At 35.2% G+C, this 24,400-nt stretch overlaps 1 protein-coding gene across 2 annotated transcripts in view; it reads left to right on the top strand.

Annotated features, from left to right (window-relative positions):
• PPP4R3A (protein phosphatase 4 regulatory subunit 3A) overlaps window positions 1-24,400 on the top strand; it is a 36,557-nt gene that overhangs the window by 11,258 nt on the left and 899 nt on the right. Inside the window, exons 2-14 of one of the 2 annotated variants that reach the window (XM_090271311.1) lie at window positions 680-735; window positions 3,761-3,859; window positions 7,538-8,155; window positions 10,856-10,933; window positions 11,015-11,131; window positions 11,556-11,672; window positions 13,498-13,629; window positions 13,731-13,833; window positions 15,256-15,414; window positions 20,544-20,713; window positions 21,793-21,935; window positions 22,594-22,784; window positions 23,219-23,445. In XM_090271311.1, coding sequence (XP_090127437.1) covers window positions 680-735; window positions 3,761-3,859; window positions 7,538-8,155; window positions 10,856-10,933; window positions 11,015-11,131; window positions 11,556-11,672; window positions 13,498-13,629; window positions 13,731-13,833; window positions 15,256-15,414; window positions 20,544-20,713; window positions 21,793-21,935; window positions 22,594-22,784; window positions 23,219-23,445 — 2,210 coding nt within the window. Of the gene's footprint in view, window positions 1-679; window positions 736-3,760; window positions 3,860-7,537; window positions 8,156-10,855; window positions 10,934-11,014; window positions 11,132-11,555; window positions 11,712-13,497; window positions 13,630-13,730; window positions 13,834-15,255; window positions 15,415-20,543; window positions 20,714-21,792; window positions 21,936-22,593; window positions 22,785-23,218; window positions 23,446-24,400 lie in introns of both variants that reach the window. The other variant, XM_090271310.1, reaches the window with a different exon arrangement.

Genomic DNA, 24,400 nt, shown 5'->3' with positions numbered 1-24,400 from the left:
GGGTGTTTGCAAATTAAGTCATCAAAACTCGGCACATGCTGTTATTTTACTGTATAACACTTAGCACTGTTATGAGCACACAGAAGTACAATAAATGGTCAGTAAGTCACTAACATGGGACAGGATCATAAATTGGTAAACAAATTTTCACATGAAAGCAAGCTAATTAAATCTGGAAATGTTAAGAGCACCCTTGTCTCAGCTGTTTTAGCCACTATTCAGAATGGATACAGCAGCCGTTAAGTGTTACAGGAAAAGAAATGAGAGCTTTGGGTGAGAGGTGCAGAGAAACCTGCTTCTTCACGAGCAGTTTGGACCACAACCTGTCTTTAGGTTAATGTGTTGGGGGGATAAACAGGAACTGGTTGATGAGGAGAGAGGTGCAAGTTTTCTCTTAAAATTTGCTCTTTGTCACAAAGTGGTGGTAGTTTTCTACATATCACGAGTCTTCCTATACAACCAAGGGGGAAAACCCAGAAATGTGCAAATAAGCTTACAATGAGAAATAAACTGATTATTTCAAGATGGAGAAGTGTGGTAATTCCTGTATTATAAGAAATTTTCTTAACTGCAGTTGTATGTGCATCACATGTTCAAAAAAGGAAGTACATGTGTAAGTAATATATAGTTATTCTGCTTTGCAATTACATAATGGAATGTCTGTCTTTCTATTTCCTAGGCTCTCTACTTTTAGAATCCAAAATAAATCCTAACACTGCATACCAGAAACAACAGGTAAAAATTTGAAGATGTTTTTCTTTTGTCTATTACCTCTCAGTTTGGTTATTAAATGAAAATTTAACCTATTGATTCCTTACAATGAAAAACTCAAAAACAGACTACAGCATACTTTGCCAACCCGATTTTAAAATAAGATTTCTATCAATCTGTGTAGTATATACGGCAGTCATTTTAAATTAAACTTGATTTGAGTTAAGCTAAGTTGGCTTGCCAGATAGTCTAGCAGCTGAGCCTTAATAATTGAAAGTTAAAACTAAAACAGTTTTTGTGTTTCTATCAAAAGTTTTTTTTTTTTTTTTTAGAGTGGCTACTGATGTAATTATCAGCCAGTAATGCAACTAAATCGTAGAAACTCCTTCCTTTGCTCTTGCACATACTAGTGCAGAAGGAATACTCATGTTCCCCCCCCATACAGCAGCTCTTTGTAGATGAGAATCTGATTTCCTACATAGCCTGAAGAGGACCTCATAATGGTGTTAATAGTTATTAAGGCAACTTTCAATTTGAGTACATTCTTTCTTGTACCTTTCTGCTGTGCAAGAGATATTTGAAACTAAATCTTTCCCTCGTTAGTACCTACTGGTACGCTGTGTTCAGAACTCACACACACAGTTCTACAAAGCCAGTGAAATCATTATCAGTTTCCTCATTGCCCTGAAGGCGCAGAGGTAAAATAATTTACAATAAAGAATATTACCAACATTCATATGTATATTACTTTATAAATATGCATGTGTCATTTTATAAATTATAAGGTGCTTCATCATCAACACGAAAATACTACTACTAGAAAGAAATTAGTATTGGCTTTATTTGGCACATTAGGTGATGCTTAAAGATTGTGACTTGCTTGAAATAACACAAAGAGTACCTAGGAGAGCTGATTGTAACTCCTAAATTTATTTAATCGTGATTTATTTGTCTAAAAACATTGGTGCAATGCGAAATATTTTCCTGATAGTTTAATGGTCTACCTCACACTTCTTTGCATTTAGTGTTCTTAAGAAAATTTTTAGGTTTGATTGGGATGGTTGGAGACTGGAGTATTTGGCTTTGATGTTTCATACTTAAATACATAAATTCACGTCAACTGAAGTATAAAAGCATATCCTAAGAAGAAGAAAAGATCAAGTCTCTTTTAAGAATGAATGAGTGAATCCATGTCTTAACCTTTAGGCTGTTCGATGATCAACAGGCAAGGTGATTTGATGAAAATTAGGCTCTTTGAGGAAAACTGAAGAGCAAGTTGTAAAAATTATCTTAACTTCCAGATTTGTCAAAGGGATAATTAAGAGCGGATGTCTAGCTGTGTCCTAATGAAAGCCTCGAAATGATTCTGAATATACATTCTAGCAGAGCAGTTGCTTACAGTTTTATTACATGTACCGTATTACTCATGTGGTAGTGTTTTAGGCTTGTTCCTATGGGTCTTATACTATCACCACTTTCGTAATAGTATGTATTATACTTATTTTAAAGATGAAGAAACTGAGGCTCAGGGAGATTACCCACCTGACTAATTTTTGGCATGTTTATCTTACATGTTCATGTCAATAATTTTGAGCCTGAACAGCTATTTGTCACTGGAACAGATTGCCTAACTGAGATCTTTGAGCTCTTTTTAAAAATTCTGAGTAAGATTGTGGATTTTCATGAAAAGTGATGCTGCACACCCTGATCAAATGATCATTTATACACTTCTTTCTGGCAACTTTTCTCTCTCCCTCCCTCCCTCCCTTCTGTGGCTGACATTACTTTAGTTCAGTGAGAGACTATGTTGGTCTTATGATGGACAATTATATACTTGACGGAACAGTTAATATGCAAGTTGAGTGAACAAAATTTTAAACATGAGATCCATTTGTGTACTCTTAAGAGGTTTCTTTGGTAATGATAAGTATTAGAAATGGCCACAGTAGAAATATAGGTCCTTTAAGGTACCTTAAAGATAACCTAATGCAGGAACTTTTAGCATCCTGATAGATGCTCAGCCAGCCTTTGCTTGGCTCCTTTCAGTTACTTACTGGTTGGATTGAGGTATTTTTTTCTTTATATTGTACTCAAATCCGTCTAACTATAACTTCTCTTACTCTTCTCTTTGGACTAGCTTGAAAAAATGCTACATGATAGCTGTTATGTTAGGCTTCTTTTTTTTTTAAAATGTAATGCTCCCTAGTGCCATTCAATATTTCATAGACCTCTCTCAATGAGAGGGCCCTTTTTTAAAAGGTTGATTGCTATGAAAGAGTGTATATTGTTATTTATACTCAGTTAAGTTTGAAAAGATACCTAGACCCTATAAATATTTTTTTATTATACTGTGTGTATTGTAGAACATTATTTTGTACTACGGGGAATATAAAATGGTCTCAGTATTGTAAGTGTAGTGTTTTGCTGAGATTATATCTTAATAAAAACTGTTTAACTGTTTATTAAACATACTATAATTTAAAAAATAAAAGTAAATAGGCATAGAAGGGTGGTAGGAGCTTGCTTCTTGAGCCATAGCACAGGTGAAAGTTTAAAAAAAAAATCTGTCTAGATAAATGCTCACATATTACAAATTCAGCCAGTAAGTTCAAGGGCTTCATGGGCCGGTGGGCCCCAGGTAAAGAACACTTGATGCTGACAGCAGAAGGAGCTAGGTTTATCAATCCCATCCTCCTAACATGCTCTAGTAATTATTAAATGCTCAGACTTTCTCTTTAGGCATAAAATGTAACAATGTGTAAGCACAGGATTGACATAAGGTTTATTTGTATGTATTAGTACATTTAGATTGAATGCTCATTTTGTTGTGCTTTTCATTTATTGGTTAAACTCCTTAAGGAAAATAGCTTTCATTTTATAGATTGGATAAAGAGAAATGTAAAAAAGCATGGGTAATTACCAATATCAATGTTTCAAAAAGTAAAAATGAATACTGTTCTGAACTCCTTGCTTTATTCATTTGCATTATACTTTGAAGTAGTTTGTGATAATGTATGTTAATCATTCAGACTTCTTTTTTTCTCTCAAGGATACTTTGATTGTGTGGTCAGAAGCTGAAAATTATGATTTGGCCCTTAGCTTTCAAGAAAAAGCTGGATGTGATGAAATTTGGGAGAAAATATGTCAGGTAATTTTAAAAATTAGAAAACCAACATACTTTTTAAATATTTTGTCTTTTTGCTGTGCTTTCAGCTAATGCCCAAGATTTTAAATAAATACAGGGGTTGGCAAAAGTAGGTTTACAGTTGCAAGTATGCAAAAACACAGAGTTGATAGTCTTGTATTATTAATTATTTCACTTATTTGTATTAGAGCTGTAAACCTGTTTTTGACCACCCCTGTACACAAGCATTTCATATAGATCTCTTAACACTCTCTGTGAAAAGTTTTCTAATTTATAGAAAAGTTTAATTTCTTGATATCAAACTATCCAGTCCAGACCTTTGCCGCATGCCAGAGTTTTCTATCCAGTTGCCTTTGGGAGTTCCTCCGTTAGTGTCCACTTGCCTCTCAGGTTTAATAGTCCAAAACCAAACATAATCTTAGATCTGTTCGTTTTCCTCTTCCATCTCAGTAAATGCCATCCAGTTGCTGAAACCAGAAACTTACGGGTTGTGTTTACCCTTCCGTCACTCTCTTATATTCATTCAATCTCTCAATTATAAATTTTAGATCCATTCACGTGTCTTCATTTTTTCTCTCATAATTTACCTAAGCCACCATCATCTCTTGCCTGGTTTATTGCTTTCATCTTGGCTGGTCTTTTCACTCAAATCCATACCGTAGCTAGAGTGATTTTTTTAAAAAGTATCACTCTTTGTTGAGTAACTTCTGTTGCTCTTGATTATTTCTTCAACCTCATCTTGCATGTTCTAGTTGATTCTGCAATTTCCTATTCAGCCTATAATTTCCATAATCTCTTGTGAATGCGTTATATGTGTTCCAGTGTCTTAAGCCATTGGCTCTTGCTATGAACTCGTTTAGACCATTGCATCCTAAGAGAGTTTCTCTATCTCCACATTTATTTTAGCTGGAGAATAATCCTCAGCAAATTTCCTTAATTCAGTGGTTGTCAGGATTTAGTCCTCCAACAGCAGCATGAGCATGGCTCCAACAATCCCTTTGGTCACATTTTCTCTGTAAAGGGCAAGAACTGAGTATTTTAGGCTTTGTGGGCCACACCGTGTAACAGCTATTCAACTCTTCTGCTTTAGTGCAAAAATAGCCATAGATAACACATCAATAAATATGAGTAGTTTTCTTCATGTAAAATTTCATTTATAAAAACAGGTTGTGGGCCAGCCTTGGCTGTAGTTTGTCAGAACCCTTTCTTTGGGCCATTCTGATGCACCCTGAAGATTGAGAGCCAGCCACTGCTTTAATAGAAGCTACAGTGCCCTTGAGACAGTTTTCCCTTAACTTGTAGAATTTATTTCTGCTATGTATTCTTCTAAGCTGGTCCCCCCCCCCCCCATAAATTAACCTGCTTATTAAGCTATCTCTTCTTTTAACATGTAAGAAACTAACATTTATATCCAGATGCCTTCTTTGCTTTCTGTTCCAAACTTGTTTTTTTATAGCATATTCTCTAGATTTTGTCCTATGGAGTTCTCCCACAAAAAAAGATGAAATTAGGGGAATGCTAAAATTATTAGCACCCATCAGACAATCTTGTTCTCCTTTCCCTTTCTGAATTTGAACGTTTGCACTGTGGACACAATCTTCTATTAGGCCAATGTTGAACTTAGACCTGCATTCCATCTGTTACTACCATGCCTGGATCTCCTTTAATATGATTATCTGGTCTTTACTGGACTTTTCCTTAATCTGTAATACCATGAACTTCCTAGTCATTTTCATTTTGGCACAGGTAGTGGTACTTGTATACTTTCTCTGCAGTAACTTTTCTGGGCTATCCTATGGATTTTTTATCTTTTCCAACTTTTATGTAGTTTATGTTCAGTATTTTGTTTCTTATTCATTCTTTTACGGTCCTGTCTGCACTTCTCAATTATTATTTCTGGATCCTGGCTTCTCCAAGGGAATTCTGTTTTGTTCTCTGAGATCTTACATGTTTCAATTTTTTGAACCCAACTATTTTTGATCAGGAAACCATTTTCTAGTATACTCTTTGATAGCAGTTATGTCTAGGTGCATCTCTTTTTACCTTTTTATATTTTTTTATGGTCTTCACATTCTCAGATTCTTCATATTTGTCCAGACTGACTTCTAAGATTTATACTTTCTCTTAATGAAAGCTCTTTGCTAGCTTACCTTTCTTTCTTTTGTTTCCGTTCTTCCATTCTGGTTCTGCAAGAAAGACTGAAATGTATTTGTCAAATTGTATAGTCCTACCTTGATTCCCTGAGCAGATCAGATTCCAAGAGTATCCTAAATACAGGTCCTTTTGATTACCTTCTTAACCTTTATATTTGCAAATTAGCTTGAGAAGATAGAATTTTCATTACAGTAAAGGCTCTTACCCTTTTCATTTGGTTTTTTAATCAAATGCTATCATTTTTCTACAGGTAAAGCCATGGCTTGAGTATAGGAATCTAAGGCTATAATGAGAGCTTATGTAAATAACAGAAACAGAGCCAAACTTGAGATCATGCCAGGTACAAGCTGTGAATGTGCCTAGCCTCCTCTCAGGGGTGCTGCCCACTGGGTTAGGGTCAAGATGATATCGCCTTGCAGCATACTTCAGGCTTCTTCCCTTCTAGGATCCATCAACAGTATCTTATAATTATGCTTAGCAACTTAAGTTTCTTGGTCATTTTATGTAAGGCCTAATTTCTCTGTGCTTTTACCATTCAGTTGGCCTATTGGCTACTTTGGTGGCAGTGTCTCAAATGACAGGGCCAAGAGGGCAAAACTGCTGTTATTTCAAAACATGTCTTTGACCTTTTGTAAAAGTATTTTTTAACCTTAAAATGTATTCAGTTGTGAAGACTTTTTAAGTTATCTTTTTATAATTAGAGCCCCTACACTGACATAAAATTGGGGTTTAATGACAAACTTGAGGACTTCTGGAGGATCATGAAAGCGACAGATTTGGGTATGTAGACAGGAAAACTTTCCATGGTTTGGTTACTTAACTTACAGCAGAAATTCTTGGGGATAGCTCCACTACATACAGGTTGCAGTTTTTCATGATTTCATTTTTGTATGGATGCACTTGTTTCCTGCTCAGGTTTTGTAATCATATTTTCGGCTACCAGCCAATTTTTATAGCAAATCAGTGGCCCGCCATGGTACAAAGCCAATTTGTATATGCTCTTTAGCCACTGATTTCTAGAGTTGACATTAATTATTTTTCTTGTTGCTTACAATTATATATATTTTCTATGGTCACAGTATTATTATATTTGTAAGTTTATCTTTGAGGAGTTTGGTGACTATCCTGGTGCACCAGGCTGTGAAGGTTTCTGAGACTTGCCCTGGTCTGTTGGAAAAGAGGGCCATGGGTATAAGATGGGAGTGGATGTGTTAGCATCAGGCCTCTACACTGAGGGTTTGCAGGTACTCTTTCTTCACAGTTAGTTTAGCATATCTTAGAATGTTGCTGTTGCCGATAAATCTTGCACTTAGAGGAAGCTCATCCCATATCTTAACTTTGAACTAGCTTCCATAAAATTGAGAGTATATATCACTTGTAGAAATGTTATTTAGAAAAGTAGGCAGTTGGGTTAACGTGGAAGGAGTCTTAAACTTGAAAGTTGTCGTTATTCTCTTGTATTTAAATAAGAATATCATTTAGATTTGCTTGATTATATTGTCAGCTATCATAAATCTGGTTTAATAGGTTCAAGGAAAGGACCCTTCAGTGGACATCACTCAGGACCTTGTCGATGAATCTGAAGAGGAGCGTTTTGATGACATGTCATCACCAGGTTTAGAATTGCCATCTTGTGAATTGAGTCGCCTTGAGGAAATTGCAGAACTTGTGGCATCATCTTTACCTTCCCCCTTGCGTCGCGAAAAACTTGCACTAGCACTGGAAAATGAGGGTTACATCAAAAAGCTTTTAGAGCTTTTTCATGTGTGTGAGGATTTGGAAAATATTGAAGGACTGCACCACTTGTATGAAATTATCAAAGGCATCTTCCTCTTGAATCGAACTGCTCTTTTCGAAGTTATGTTCTCTGAGGAATGTATAATGGATGTCATTGGATGCTTAGAATATGATCCTGCTTTATCACAACCACGAAAACACAGGGAATTTCTAACAAAAACAGCCAAGTTTAAAGAAGTGATTCCCATATCAGATCCTGAGCTGAAACAAAAAATTCATCAGACGTACAGAGTCCAGTATATACAAGATATGGTTCTACCTACCCCTTCAGTCTTCGAAGAAAATATGTTATCAACACTTCACTCCTTCATTTTTTTCAATAAGGTAGAAATTGTTGGTATGTTACAGGTGAGTTTGATTGTTCTTTTTTATCCTACTTAAAAAGATTCCTGCTTGATCAATACCATTTAAACTGTTGTCTTTAGCAGAGATGATTCACATTTCCTTCAAATAACTAAATTCTCTTACAGTATGCCCAGTCTCTCAGGTCTGGTGTTTCAGGAGGCTTGCATCAAAATTGCCTAGGTTGCAAATTCCTGGATTCTGCACACAACACAGAATCAAAATCTCTGTGAGGTGGCAAGTAGCCTGCATTTGTTACACCCACGGACTTAAAGAGCCTCTCAGTATATTATCCCATCCTATGTGAACTCGTCTATCTAGCTGAAATAGAAGTTGCATAGTGCAGAGATTTGTGATTTGTATACCTCCCATGGTTTTTGTCTTTGATGCTCATGATATTATAAGAATAAGAGGTATGTGATATGGCTTGAAAGATATATTATAAAGTCTTACCTCAGATCTACAAACAGTAATTAATGGAAACCCAGACTTGTTCAATAGCAAGGAGGCAAATATCAGTAAAAGCTGCTTGGTAGCACATATTACAAGTAAGGCAATAAATTTAATTGTCACGTCTGTTCCTTTTTAGAAACAGTGTCCTTAGCCTTTTGTCACCCTTAAAAAAAAGTGACTTCAAATACTTTTACCAAAACTGCTTTCCTGGAACTAGTAATCCAATTCACATCGACTAATTTGACATGTTTTCTATTTATTTAAGACAGACATGTAAACAAATAATATAGTCAATACAGTCTGGTGAGTGTAGTAGTAATCTTCTATACTACGTATAATAATAGATAATAGAGGAGGAAGAAGGATTTTGGTACCAATTTCCATTTGTTCTTTGATAAGGAACTGGTTTTTACTAGTTGCCTAGTGGATGCTGTGTTCTGGTCTAGTTTTGATTCCTGGTTTCTTTGGATAGTCCTGAGTGCTGCTGGTCCTTTTCTTTAACCTCACCTGGTTCTCATTTTGCTACGCAGTGATTTTGTCACTTCTGTGTTTTCTTGGTCTTTATACCTGTGCCGGTTTTGCTCATTAAGTGTGAATAATTTCAAGCTGTTAAGTGCTTCTGTGAAGGAGAATTTACACATTTTTTGACTAAAAGTGAAAGACATATAATTAAAAGCAGGTTTTTACCCACCTTAGGTACACAATCACATCCCTTACCATTGCCTTCTCTCTGTGTAACACTATTAAACATTCTTATCTCTCTACTTCTATACCCCAAATGCAGCAGTTCACAGAATCTTTTTTAATCATTTGATTTCCATTTGATGGAATACATTATATCTGGGATACAGCTTGAAATTGGATGCCATTTGAGGTATGGCCTATTTGTACATTTTAGGGGACGTAGAGGTGGGAATAACCAAAGCATTTCAGTATCACTGAAAATGTTTCTTGAGCACCCAGAACAGGAAATATGGAGTTTATAATCTAGTGGGAGATTATGTGTCCGCATACACACACTCCTACATATATGTAGGTATGTGTATATATATTTAGACCTAGGCATATCTGTATGACTGAAGTCATGTTGAATTTACATCTAGCTGAGGTAGTATGGAATTAAAATATGACAAAAATCTTAAATAGTGATGGAAAAAATTAAATGGGCATTCAGGAGGTCTCTGCCATCTACTGTGATTGGGCTTTGGGTAAATTTCTTAATCTTTCTCAATTATAAAATAAGGTGATAAGATGACATCTAAGGTTCTTTCCAAATTCTGTACTCTGACTTATTTACCCTATGAGAATCTTTTGAATCCTTTACAAAATAATTTAATGCATATTTATGTGTATATATGGCTATCTTCAAATAATAGATGCTTCTTTAAAAGTTTTGAATTTAGCTTTTAAAATAATTGAATCATTTTCTGTGTCTTTTAAACATTAAGGAAGCTTTGTCTTCATTTTTATCTTCATTTGAAAGGTTGTGGAACCTTAACTTCTGGCCCTGGCCAGGTAAGCACAGTTGGTTAGAGCATTGTCCCACTAAGCCTAGGTTGTGGGTTCAATCCCTGGTCAGGGCACATACAGAAATCAGCCAATAAATGTGTTAAGTGGGTGAAACAACATATTGAGATCTCTCTCCCCCGCCCCCTTCCCTCCTCTCTCTTCTCTTTCTCCCTCTCTCTCCCTCTCTCTCGCGCTCTCTCTCTCTCTCTCTCTCTCTCTCTCTCTCTCTCTCTCTCTTTCTCTCTCTCTTTCTCTCTTCCCCTTTCTCTTTCTTTCTAAAAAAACAAACAAAAAAACCCCCTTAACTTCTAAAGTTAAGGCTATGAAACTGTGAGAACCGGGGGTCTTTAAACTATGAGGCATAACTGGTTTTGTAAATAAAGATTTATTTGAACAGAGCCAGACTCATTTACATACCATGTCGCTGCTTTTCATTTTAAAAACAATTGAGTAGTTGTGGCAGAGACCATATGGTGTGCAAAGCCTAAAATATTTACAATGTGGTGCTTAAATAGGCTTAGGAAATAGAGCCCCTTGCCAAATTATAAAGAACAATTTTTCTGTATAAATTGCCAGTTTATCCTTTAATAGTGCAGTTTCTTTCTCTCTTTTAAAAACCAGCATTACCAATACATTCTTTCCTTTTTTTCCAGATGTTATAATTCATATCTTCTATTATAGCATCTTCAAGTTATTTTATTATACTCACCATTAATTAGCATAATTTATCCTTTGATTTCACAGGAAGATGAAAAATTTCTGACAGATTTATTTGCACAACTAACAGATGAAGCAACAGATGAGGAAAAAAGACAGGAATTGGTAAGAAATTTCATATTATCAAGGACTTGAAGTTAAAACAATAGACATTTTATAGTCACTTATCCATTTTCCTAATTTCAGGTTAACTTTTTAAAAGAATTTTGTGCGTTTTCCCAAACGCTACAACCTCAAAACAGAGATGCTTTTTTCAAGACTTTGTCAAACATGGGCATACTACCAGCTTTGGAAGTCATCCTTGTAAGCCTGTTTCTCCTTATTTTTCATTACTAATATGTTCTTAATCTACAAAAGTAGTGTATTTTTATGTAACATGCAAGTATTTGATTGTAGCCAATATTTAATATTAGCTGTGTATTACACAAGGTAGAACTTCAGTATTAAGAGTTCTTAAACAATACTAAAAGACTACTCAGGAATTTTAATATTTTTAATAATAATTTCTTAACTTTGCAACCTGTTGACATGTCAAAGTAGAAAAGTAAATAAAATTAAAAGAAAGTATAATTTATCCATAGAACAAGGGTTTTTACATGTAGCAGAATTTCTTGACCTCTTTTTTTTATTGCAGTGTTTTCTTATAATTTGTTAGCTTTTGAATTTATGTAGCCATAAGTTCCCTATTTTTATAACTATAGGAGGAATAAGTGCTTTTTACCTGCAGGGCATGGATGATACACAGGTGCGAAGCGCTGCTACTGATATATTCTCATACTTGGTGGAATATAACCCATCCATGGTACGAGAGTTTGTCATGCAGGAGGCACAGCAGAATGATGATGTAAGTAAGAAGTTAACAGAGCAAAAAATAACCAACAAGGTAAATATTACTCGCACTAACAGTAAGTATTTATACATGGGGAGCAATAACTGTATCTATTTAGGATTTAAATAGTTGATGTTTGGGAAAAGTGTGGCCATAATTTCAAATGGCTTATTCTTCCCCTTAATTGGCTCCTGCCTCAGTTTTAAAGTGTGTTTTACAGCAATTATTTGATAATACTCAAATTTCTTAAAAATTTTTTGAGATTGTCTCTTAATTCTGCGGCTAACTACCTGTATTGTTTAAATCATTTAATCAATAAATTGTTATTCTTTATGTGGAATTATGGATAACTTTCCTAGGAGAACATTGACTTTGCTAGGGATTGGTTCTCAAAATCCTCAAGAATGAAGAAATGAAGCACAGTCCCTTGGAAAGTATTTAGGGTGCCTTTACTACCTAACCATGGGGAACAAGCTGTTGTCTTGTTCATACACACACATACCAATTTTAAAGTAAGTGAGGGAATCATTATCCTGGCAATGGGAAGGGCACTCCCAGGGTATATGGCATGCGGCATATGTGATAGCCCTAAGTGTGTGTGCTCTGTTCTATTTTAAGATAATCTAAACAGTGGTTCTGATTTCTCCCCCCTTGTTCCCCCATAAAATCTTGAAAGTAATTTTTTACTTAATATTCTGCCCTGAACTCCTCCTCGGAGGAGGAAGAGACACCTCCTTAGGCTAGAATTCTGTATAGATTTTTTCCTCATATTTAAAAAAAATGAGAAAATAAACTTAACTTTTAAAAAGATCTAATTAATGTGTAGTGATGTCAGAACGAAGTAGAATGTCTAGTAACTTCTATATTAAAGGTTTTTTTTAATTGTAATGTCAGAATAGGTTCAGAAAAGTACTAGTTTGAACTGATGAATATCACATTTTTCTTTTATAAAATAGTCCAATCTTGAAAACCAAAATATCTTTATTAAAATAAAGGATATTCTTGTTGGCCCTGTGACCCACTAGTTGAACATACATTGAAGTACTTTACTCACATGCAATAGGCCTCATGACTCCCAGTCTTACTCATCATTTGCACACACCGTTCATACTCTGTCTGTCCTACCATTGCAGGCACAGGCAAGCAGGGGTTTGCCTCATTGAGTCCTCGGTTTTTATTTACTCCGTGGGGCAGGAACACCAGTCATAGTAGAGCCTCAGGAAAATCAGCAATTCCCTATGACCTTTTGAATCTGTATATTTATTCTCCTGTGTTGTCCTCTTAAATACTTAATCTCGTTTTCCCCAATTTCGAACATTTGAGGTACCAACTAATTTTTTCTTAAAATGGAAACTATGTTATTCCCATAAGTGGAGAACAGGTATAGATATCATTTGCCATGAATAGAACAAATTCATAAAAATGCAGTGAAAGTAGAACAATGTTATAAATTCTAGCTAAATATTCTTACTGTTAAAACCATGAACCGTAGGCCCATTATGTTTCTTCTGGAGGGATATTTTGTTATCAAGAGGTTTAAAGGTTATTAGTACCAAACTGAAACTTTGCTTTAATCAGAAGGATTTAAAGATACTAGGAAAAACTTTTTTTCAGTACCTTTTAGTGTAATGTGTCCGTTTCGCGTTCTAGGGAAACAGTGCCATATAACCGATTAAAGAAGTCAATCATTTCATTTTGTTTGTAGTTAATAAGACAGCTAGAGCTATAGTATATATTATATATACTAAATATTACATAGTATGTAATGCTGCAGTATGTCATAGTATATGCCTTTTCATTCTCTCAGAATAAGAGATCCTTTTTGTGTTTTTCTCACCAGGATATTTTGCTCATCAACCTCATTATAGAACATATGATTTGTGATACAGACCCTGAACTTGGAGGAGCAGTCCAACTTATGGGCCTGCTTCGAACTTTAGTTGACCCAGAAAATATGTTAGCTACTGCCAATGTAAGCCACGGGCATTTCTTTGTTTATCGTGCTAGCATATTGTTTATTGCTGGTAGGAACCAATGCAGTTAAAGTTCACGGAAGTGTTTTTGATTCCTTAGAAAACAGAAAAGACTGAATTTCTGGGTTTCTTCTACAAACACTGTATGCATGTCCTCACTGCTCCTTTACTGGCAAATACAACAGAAGACAAACCTAGCAAAGGTAAGATCATGCAGGTTGGAAGTTGTTTCAGCTTGAATCCTGAAACTTAAAGAGTTAGTGTTAGTATGAAAGGTCTAATGTATTTTCAGAAGACGTGTTCAAAGTGAAATTTCTTTCAAGTGTTATAATGAAGATAACAGAAAGGTAAAAGAAAATATGTGATAACTATTTGTTGCTTTCAGAATTTAGAAAAAAGTTTTCGTTAAAGCATTTTTGTTTCATTTGCATTTTCATAGGTGAAATAAATAGAAGGAAGTAGCTGTGAACAAATTTATTTTAAGTTATTTGTACTCTATCCATGTAGTACAGCAAAGTTTGTACTCAGGATTAAGCTATTTTTATTTGCATTGAGGATTATTATGTTTTGATTGTTAATTCTGCATTTTAGTCTTTAGCTTTCAGCTTGTGTGTGTCTAATTTAGAAAGTAGTTTGAGGATCTTCATTTGGAAATCCTTTATTGAGAATAAATAACATTTTGTCATTTGAATTATCAATATAGTTTTTTTTATTTTAATCCTCACCCAAGGACATATTCACTTATTCTAGAGAGAGGGGAAGGGAGGGAGAAAGATAGGGAGAAAATCAGGGATTGGCCACCTTCACAGACCACAACCGGGGACTGAATCCACACCCCTTCGACCCTGTGGGACCGCCCAACCAACTGCGCCACACCGGCCAGGGCTCACTGTAGTGTATTTTAATTTGCCATACTACTAGAAAATAAATGTTAAGTTTACCTTTTTTATGACTAGAATCAAGTCTCGGAAACATGATACTCATTTTTCCTATCTACTTGCTTCATATTAGGTAAAGTTTGAGGTTTCTTTCCAAACCCACATGTTCAGCTCATCAAACATTTATTGAGAACCCATTGCATAGAAGGCATGTGCTATAATCTTTAGGGGCTTAATGGGGGAGTTGAAAAAAGTTAGTGAAATAATTTCAGAGGCTTGCTGAATCATCATAATTCAGTGTGGATTCATGAATTTATGTGTAAAAAGAAGGCACAGGAAATACTTGGTTCGTAGGAGCAAAGAGTAATTCCACCAGAGACCAGATGGTGTCTGACAGGACCTCCTGTGCTATGTGTACATCTGCTAAGGGATGTGTTGAGATGTGTAGAGCATTCTTACACTTTGGAATAAAGCAGATCTAATAAACTAGTATCGCATCTCTGTTTTACTGACTTTTTCAGCCTTGGGTCTTGTGAAACTAATTCCTCATAGAGTTGTTTAAGAAAAAACATGAAGTATTGTTCTTGGCATATGGTAGGCATTCAACAAATGTTAGTTTCCTTTTCCTTAACTTTAGAACATTTGGATTAATAGAAGGGATTGTACTTGATTGGAAGTTGAATTCGTATATTTGGGGAGGAAAAGAATATTAGCCATTAAATATAAATTGTGTTTTATTTATTTCAGATGATTTTCAGACTGCTCAGTTGTTGGCACTTGTACTGGAGTTGTTAACATTTTGTGTGGAACACCATACCTACCACATAAAGAACTACATTATTAATAAGGACATCCTCCGGAGAGTGCTAGTTCTTATGGCCTCGAAGCATGCTTTCTTGGCATTATGTAAGTGTTGCTTCTGGTAGATGTACTTACCTGTATATCGTCATGTTGTTGGTATCTTCAGGTCTCACTGCCTGAGAAGAAGAGACTAATCTCAGGTCAGGGGAGCTAATACTAAACTATGCTGATCATGTACTTGTGCCACATTTTGAGCAGGTGATTGATCTCTCTTCTTTCTCGTTATTATACAGCAAAGGGGTTAAGAGTGTATCCGATATAAAGTATATCACCTTAGAGTATTATATTCCACCTAAGTATTATATTTTGCCTAAGATCATTTTAATTCAGTTGCTATATTTTAAACAGTGCATCATTACTAATGACAAATTAGGCTTTCTTCTTGTGAGATTAGAGTCGCACATGAAATCATGAACAGTTTCATAATTTGGAAATTTTATAGCTAATAGAACTGAATTCCCAAAGCACATTCTTTCTGTTACAGAATGCCCAGCACAAATGTCTACAGATGTCCATTTGTTAATTCCACAAATAATTTTTTCCCAGCTTTATGACAATATATTTGACATAACATTTGTGTTATCTCAGATATTTTAGAATAGGGGTAGCAAACTATAGCTGTTGCTAAAACCAGCCTGTGGTCTTTTTTTGTACAATCTGAAAGCTGAAAAATGGTTTTTATGTTTTTAAAGGGTTGTTTAAAAAAAAAAGCTGGAGCCTGTATGTGGCCCATACAGCCTAGAATATGTACTGTATAGACCTTTGTGGGAATGGTTTGTTAGCTCTTTTAGAGCAACATAGTCTTTTAACACAATTGTTTTTAGCTACATGTTTTTCAAAAATTGGGTTCCACTATATTCTTAAAGATCCTACTTTATTGAAATAAACATTTTTCTGAATTAGAAATAGGTTAATCCAGAATATTTTTGATCATTCAGCAGCCAGCCTTCTTTGATTAAGCTGGCAGTCCAATTTTAGGGGTACCCTAGAAGATATTATGATATGTCTACTGGTAGCTAACTTATGCTTTTTGGTTTTTATAGATAAGTTTGGTGGTTTTGTTGCTATTTAAAGACACCATAGTCGTACACTGATTAGAGGCCTGAACATATATATCCATTTTTGTTACATATTTTTTTACGTTATTGAAATTATTTTTGCCTAAATTGATTTTTTAAAATATTCTTAAATATTAAAACATTGTTTATATAAGAATGTCTCTGATAATGGATTTGTCAACATTTTATCTTTAAAATAATTCTAGAAACAGGTTTCCTTCTAAAAAAATTCATTAAACTTTCTTTTTATCAGGGTTACAGTTATAGTTGACTTAGTTTTTCAGGCCAGTGTATACATTGCAGTATGTACTGAGAATACATCTGGTCAGAATATATTTTTCATTTTTCAGTTTCCAGATATTCAGTACAACTACTTTATGTTAATTATCCAAAACCTTTGACACACTACCTTAGTAATCTTTTCCAGCCAAGAGTAATAGGTAGCATCGGTGGCATTAACTTAATACTCCTAAAAACAGCAAAAAATAAGTTAATTATTTTAGTTTTATCCTACTTTTGCAGTCTGTGAGCTGATTAGCACATGTGAAAGAAGGACTTTTAAACTCATATGCATTTTCTTTATATACCTATCACAGCAATAGTGAGAGCCCTAGACCAGGTTGAGAGGCAGTTAATAATGAATGCTTCTTTGAATGACATCACCATAGAATATTGTTTGTGGGAAAGGGAGTTTGTGAGTAGATGGGACAGAATGGAACAACAGAATAAATAGTTATAACCAGTTTTATTTCAATAAATTTAATAAATACCTACTGTATTTTACTGATTCTAAGACATATTTGTATGCATTTATCATTTCTCAAACCAAGGTGAGTCTTGATCTGTAGCTCTTTTTTTTTTCTTTCATTTTTTCTTAGCAGTAGAAAAGATTTTGCAATTATTGACATCTTAGTTTTCAAAGAAGTATGTATATACCTGGGTTAGGAAAGTGAAGATGATTAAGACCTGGACTCAGCTGTCATGTCAATCAAAGTTTATTTACAAGGATGATCTATAAAAATCAAAATAACACCATAAACACTGTATTGTGATGTATTCCACTAGATGTGTAGTGGAAATGATTTATTCTATGTGAATGAGGCAGATCAGGAAAATTTTGGAAGAGTTGAGTTGAGTTTCTCCTAGTCTGGGACAGTGGCATTCTTGTTAGAATACACAGTTGCGATGCGCAGATGTGGAAAAGTGTGGCGAGTTGGTGGTTTGGTACAGTAGAGCCCAAGTCCCATGGAGAGCAGCAGGAAAGGCTGCTTCTGCAGTTCTTTATCTCATTTGGATTGCAGTATTGCAAAGAAAATGTCTCATAATTTAATGAGAACTATGAAGTGAATCACTACAAATTAATGACAGTTTGTATTGTAGGAAATTTAAGCATGCCAGATAGATCTTAGTTGTGTTTTATTATAGTTAATATCTTCCAAATGAAGTTACCATTAAACCTAGCTCTTTCTCAAATTATTCTCAGTATGGCTGTCTTCCCAGGATTGCGACTGTAAGTAGCTTCTGAAAGATGCCATCAGTAGGAGCAAGCTCTGTAGGACTGGCTTTGCAGTATACAGTAGGAGTTTTTATCAAGGATTTCCAAAAGAACTGAGTATAAATTTGAGAAGATTTAAGATACTTTTGGACTTCTGAGAAAGAAGTACATTAAAATAAAATATTAGGCATAGTTTTTTTAAGGGAGGATTTTATAAGTAAAATTAGATGCATATTTGTAAGACAAAAGATAATGAGTGGTTAAATATAAACAGTTTGTGGACTTGGGGAGACTTTTCATGTCTGCTGCTGCTTAATTAGTATACATTTATCATATTAAAGACAAGTAATCAAGTCTGTGAGACCAGCAGTACTTTCAAAACTTATAGGTCTTATAGGTTAGATATGTACGTACACACAGGGCACACACACACCAGTAATGTCAGTTTCATTTCTTGGCCTTTTCAATATTCTTGGATCTTACTTCGTAATATTTTAGCTCACATTTTTATATTATTTATATTTTTGTTACAAATACGGAAATCTGTAAGAGGAATGATATTAAGTATGTTGGAGATGCTTTTATTCAGCTATCATTAGTTGCCTATGAGGCATAAAGTCTCAAACTTATTACATGAAATCTGTGTGTATAAGGTAAAGACGGATTACTTGTTTTAGAGGTAATTGAAAGCAAGCACAAAAGATTCCTGGCGTGTTAGTAATGAAAGGTAGAGGTGTGAGTGAAGCAGAGTGCATTTTACATTGAAAGCCCTGTGGTTATGCCTGTTTGACCAAATCCAAAAGCTTTCTCTAAAACCCCTTTGAGTAATTTGATTTCACAGAACTCACTGGTAAATTTTTGAAAGCAACCTCTTTATTCAACAGCAAGGAATAGTGGTTGGGTATTTTTGGTACAGGCTTCTTTTTGGGGTGGGGTTTGAGTGGAAACAGCACAGTTCTTAATATAAATGAGGGCAAATGAAAATGAGCAAAATTAAAAGACCATTAGAACTGCCTTCTCTCTATCAGCAGTTTCTGAACAGAACTGCTCTTGAGGATCTAGTGGTGCCACCTGCATTGGACTTAGTGCATTCTAGGAAGGGAGTTTCTTCTCTCTCCTCTCGGAACTGCACGAAGGCCCCGGGGCTCAGCGAGTGTATGTTATGGTAGGACACAAGTCTCCACAAAGCCGGCAGAGTCGGAGGACAAATTCTAAGAGCTCTTGCCTCAATTACCAAAAGCTTAAAATTTGGCCTTAGTAGCATGAGCTCTAAAAGGATTGATTTTTATTCTAACAAATGTAACTGCCTAAGTTACTTGGTCTAGTAACATTAAAAGAAAAACCAAATTCTAAAACCATTGTTTTGGGAAAATAAACCCTTGTTAGGGTTTGACTTAAAACACAGAAAGATGCCTCTTATTGTTTTAAAATGTCTTAATTTCACATGCTTAGGTATTTGAAAATATTCAGTTTAAAAAATAAAATGCAATTACTATTCTATAAACTATTTTGAAGTTCCCTGCCCAGAGTGTCTCTTTAGAAAGAAACACTCTTCAAGTTTGATTGTTAAGGCAGTTTATAATCAGCTGTACCTAATTGGGCATTCACTTGTGGACCTCTTTTCTGCCAACTGAAGAAAAATTGAGCTGCTTTACTCCTCTGCCTTCCCACCCAGAAACCGTGTCAGCATGGTTGCCTGGCTACCTGCTCATGAAGGACTTGATTAATAACAAATTGGCAATTTAACGAGCCACTTCCATGATCTCCAAAGAAACCAAAATACAAACACAATATTTAATCTTGCCAACCGAAGACGATGTGACTGCATGAAGTGAGTATGCTTTTTTGAACTGTTTACAATAACTGGGGCATTAACTTACTGATAATTCCATTTAGGTAAAGAGGGCTTTGTTGAAGTCTAGCTGTCTGTGTATATTTGGATCTTGACGAATGGTGACTTAACTCCCCATGCCTCAAGATGTAAATATACCATTTTAATCTGTAAGTTAAAGCCTAATTAATTGTAAAAAAAACTATGAAAAATTAAAAAGCATACTCGCTGCAATAAGCATAGAAAACCTTATTTTAAAAACAACATCCTCTAAATTTCTAAACTAGGGGAAGGCAAGTTTTGGGTCATGCAGATTGTTGTGGTTTATAGCATTTCTACAAACATCCATAAATCAGTGCAGCCCATAAATTTTATGCAAAATAGTGTCCAAAATAATGATCAAATTATACAGTGGATTGCCCTAATAAAGCAATGGTTTTTCTATTGTTTTGAAGATCTCTGTAAATTCGGATATGTCTGAAATTCTCATCTTAAGACGTATGATAGGGTAATTCATTTCTTAACCCTATCTTAGCTCCTATTTCAGATGTAAAGTACATTTTGGTCATTGGTAACTTCCAGACTTTTTCTGGCTAAGACTTGTGTTCTATGATGACAAACACTACTTTTAGAATACATTTTTCTGATAACCCTTTTGTAATCTTTAGGTTCACACTTCTGGAAGCAATAACATCACTACACAAAGAACTATATTTATTAAACCGTTCTTTTTGTAAATCTGAAATATGGAACTGTGGTATGTGATTTGAACAATGCCTCTTTGTTTCAGGTGCTCTTCGTTTTAAGAGAAAGATTATTGGATTAAAAGATGAGTTTTACAACCGCTACATAATGAAAAGTTTTTTGTTTGAACCAGTAGTCAAAGCATTTCTCAGCAATGGATCCCGCTACAATCTGATGAACTCGGCTATCATAGAGATGTTTGAGTTTATTAGAGTGGTAGGTTCTGTACTTCTCTAGTTAGAATTTTGGCTTTAACTGTTTGAGAAACTTGAATATGCATTATTGATAGTTTGGCTTATTTGAGATTGTTATTTTGAAGAGAATTTCTAAAAGAAAATCCATGTTACCCTAAAGCTTGTGATTCAGTTCAGACTAATAAAAACCAAAATAATCTCTCTTAGCAGCTCTGACTCCTTATTATAGGATAGTTCAAAACTGCCAGTACTGTCATGGTTTTAAGAAAATAAAATTATAGTTGATAAGTATTTGGATGTGTTTTTGAGTAACTTTCTTGACTTTTCTCCCATATATTTCTTAAGAGCAATTTTATAACCAACTCTTCTTGATTATTTAATAATACATTTGCCAGTGGCTCTCAAACATGGGTATGTATTAGAATTATTTGTGGCATGCTTTTAAAAAACTGGTAAAATATATATAAAATTGGTCATCTTAACCATTTTTAAGTGCATAACTCAGTGGCATTAAGTGCTTTCCCATTGTTATGCAACCATCACAATCAGCCACACTAGGTACTTTGGTGTGGTTGGTTGATTGATTTATATCGATCCGCACCCGAGGACATGCTTATTGATTCTTAGAGAGGGGGAAAGAAGGGAGAAATGGAGAGAAACATCGATTGGTTGGTTGCCTTTCGGACACGTCCCAGCTGGGGAATGAACCTGCAACCCAGGCATATGCCCTGACTGGGAATCAAAACCCCGATATTCTAGTTTGTGGGATGATACCCCAATAGCTGAGGCACACTGGCCAGAGCGAGTGTTATTTAAAATTCCGTGCCCAGATCCCACCCCAGACATACTGAGTACAAATTATCTAGGCTGGGGTCCTGGGCGTTGACTTTAGAAAGACCCACAGATAATGCTGAAGTACACCAAAAATCAGGGACTATTGAAGTATCCAATACGTTATGCCCAGTTTCATTGCTTGATGATCTCTGAGTATAATAATTTTATGAAGTTAACCTCTTTTGTGAGTTTATCAGTTCATAACAATTAAGTCATTATCTTTCTAAAACAACATTTCATCTCACTTTTTAATATTCTTTTCTACAGGAAGATATAAAGTCATTGACTGCTCATGTTATTGAAAATTACTGGAAAGCACTGGAAGATGTAGATTATGTACAGACATTTAAAGGATTAAAATTGAGATTTGAACAACAAAGAGAAAGGCAGGATAATCCCAAACTTGATAGGTAAATTACCACATATTTGAACCTGTTCATTCAGTGACAAATTGTGTGGCAGGGGCTCTTTTTTGCTTGTGTATTAATTACCCTTTGGCTTGGGCAGGGGAGGAGGAAACAGCAGATAGTGAGAAGAAGTTGTAGTGTTGTATATAACGGTCACTGTAAATGCTTTCCTGAAGGTGTAGGTGGATATGATCTGTAGGCTCTTCCTTAGGCATTTACCAAGCTGGATAATGAAAAAGAAAAAGAATACCACTCGTGGCACTGGGGCTTCATGTGTCCAGACAAATCAGAATATTATCTCACTTGCTTTGAACTACTTTAAGTTTACAAATTATTTTAAGAATCTTACATTTTCCTTAACACCTGAATTCACATTTTAAAATCCATAAATTATGACTTGTTAATTCCTAATGTTAGATTTCATAACTGATCTGTAATAGTACAATTTTGGTAATAGGAAGTTGGATTCCATTGGTTACTACCATATTTAGCCGTGTATGTTTTTAAATTGTATGTTAGGTAAAATCTGTTCTTGTCAGGCTCTAGTGTGTAAATCTGTTTTATCTGGTAAGACAAAATCTAATTCAGAGCAATACCTGAAGGCTATCTATTGGAAGTTTTTGTGAGTCTGTTTACTCTACCTTCTTCTCTTTACTCACAGTATGCGCTCCATTTTGAGGAACCATCGATATCGAAGAGATGCCAGAACCCTCGAAGATGAAGAGGAGATGTGGTTTAACACTGATGAAGATGACCTGGAGGACGGAGAAGCCGTGGTGTCTCCACCCGACAAGACTAAAAATGATGACGATATTATGGATCCAATAAGTAAATTCATGGAAAGGAAGAAATGTATGTTGAAAAGATGGGCAAGGAAAAATGAAGTCCTTCTCTCCCTAGGTTTATTCTTGTTTCTTGACACAGTGATTAGTATCTAATTTGTACGTGTCACGACATAGATTTTCAAGACTGTTGCTGTATAGTCTGATTTAATAGTTCTGTTGTGAAGGCATAGGCTAAAATTTCTTATTTTGACTTAAGGAGAAAATACTATTTCAGGAAGGGGTAAGAACACTGAATATTTTACTGAAGGGTTCGTTCCTTCTCAGGAGTAAAATCCAGTGGGTAATGGTGTTTAGTGTTTTGTTAAGCTTTGTTCAAAAATTGATCTTCCTGTTTCTCCCTATCAGAGGAGTAAGCTGTTTGTGTTTTAGTGTTACCTCACTTGGGGAAATTTTTGAAAGATAAGTATGGTTAACAACTATTAACAATATTCTTATTTTTAGTAAAAGAAAGTGAGGAAAAGGAGGTGCTTCTGAAAACAAATCTTTCCGGCCGGCAGAGCCCAAGTTTCAAGCTTTCCCTCTCTAGTGGGACGAAGACTAACCTCACCAGCCAGTCACCTGCAACGAATCTGCCCGGTTCTCCAGGATCGCCTGGGTCCCCAGGATCTCCAGGCTCTCCTGGATCCATCCCTAAAAATACATCTCAGACGGCAGCTATTACCACCAAGGTATGTTTTTACTCCCAGGCCTACCCAGTGTAAGCTTTCTCAACAATTAATTGCTTTGACTGAGAATCCCTTTGGTTACTATCTTTTGGAACTGGTTTAACATTTTTTGAACCAGAGAATCATTCTCCCACCACTGCTTGAACTTAAAGTTGAGAATTTTCTGAAAGTTTTTATTACTAATGTGGAAGTCTTAATATATTCTAATTTTGGTTATTTGCATTTTAGAACCTCAGGTTCAGATTTGTGTATCAAAACATTTACAGAATTGTTTTTTTCTTTTAAATAAATTTAAAAGTTTTTAGTTTTGTTAATCAACTTTCCCAGTTAATAAAGACTTTGTGGGTAAAAGATAATCTAAATATCTAGACACCCCTAACTTTATTTTGCCAAGCAGGGCTTATACAGGGGAATGAACCATCTATTATTAGTAGCATTTCATATAAAAAGGGATCAAAATTTTAACACCAAAAAATGTAGGAAAGACAATCTCAGAATGAAAATCAGTTCTTTTGGTTGCAATATGCTGCCCTGGACTGGCATACCAGACTGGCATTTGGGATTTATTGATCTAAGTCAGGAATATAATGCCCATCCACATGTGTGCATTCCTCTGACATGAGCAGGAGACTCTCTAAGGTCAAAAGCGAATGTGAGAAATGCTGAGATGAAGGGACATGCTCAGGACAAGAGCAATGTGACTATTTCCCCAGGCGTCTAAATAAAGTGAACTACGGTGGTTTCTGGTGAGCAGGGCTACAAGGAAGCCCAGGTGATTCGATGGGGAGGGGACAGTTCACTTTCCTAACATCTGACAATCAGTCTGCCCACATTGCTAGTGGTCTGTTTATCTTAACATAGTTTATTTGATAGTATATAGACTCTGTTTAAAATTTTTAATACATTGTTAATCTTAAAAAAAATGTTTTAAATTTAGTCAATGCTTTTGTTTTCTGGG

This window comes from Furipterus horrens, unplaced genomic scaffold (assembly GCF_987537825.1).
Source record: "Furipterus horrens unplaced genomic scaffold, mFurHor1.1.pri manual_scaffold_3, whole genome shotgun sequence".
In the NCBI taxonomy this organism is placed as follows: domain Eukaryota; kingdom Metazoa; phylum Chordata; class Mammalia; order Chiroptera; family Furipteridae; genus Furipterus; species Furipterus horrens.
This window is presented reverse-complemented; position numbering and strand designations above follow the sequence as displayed.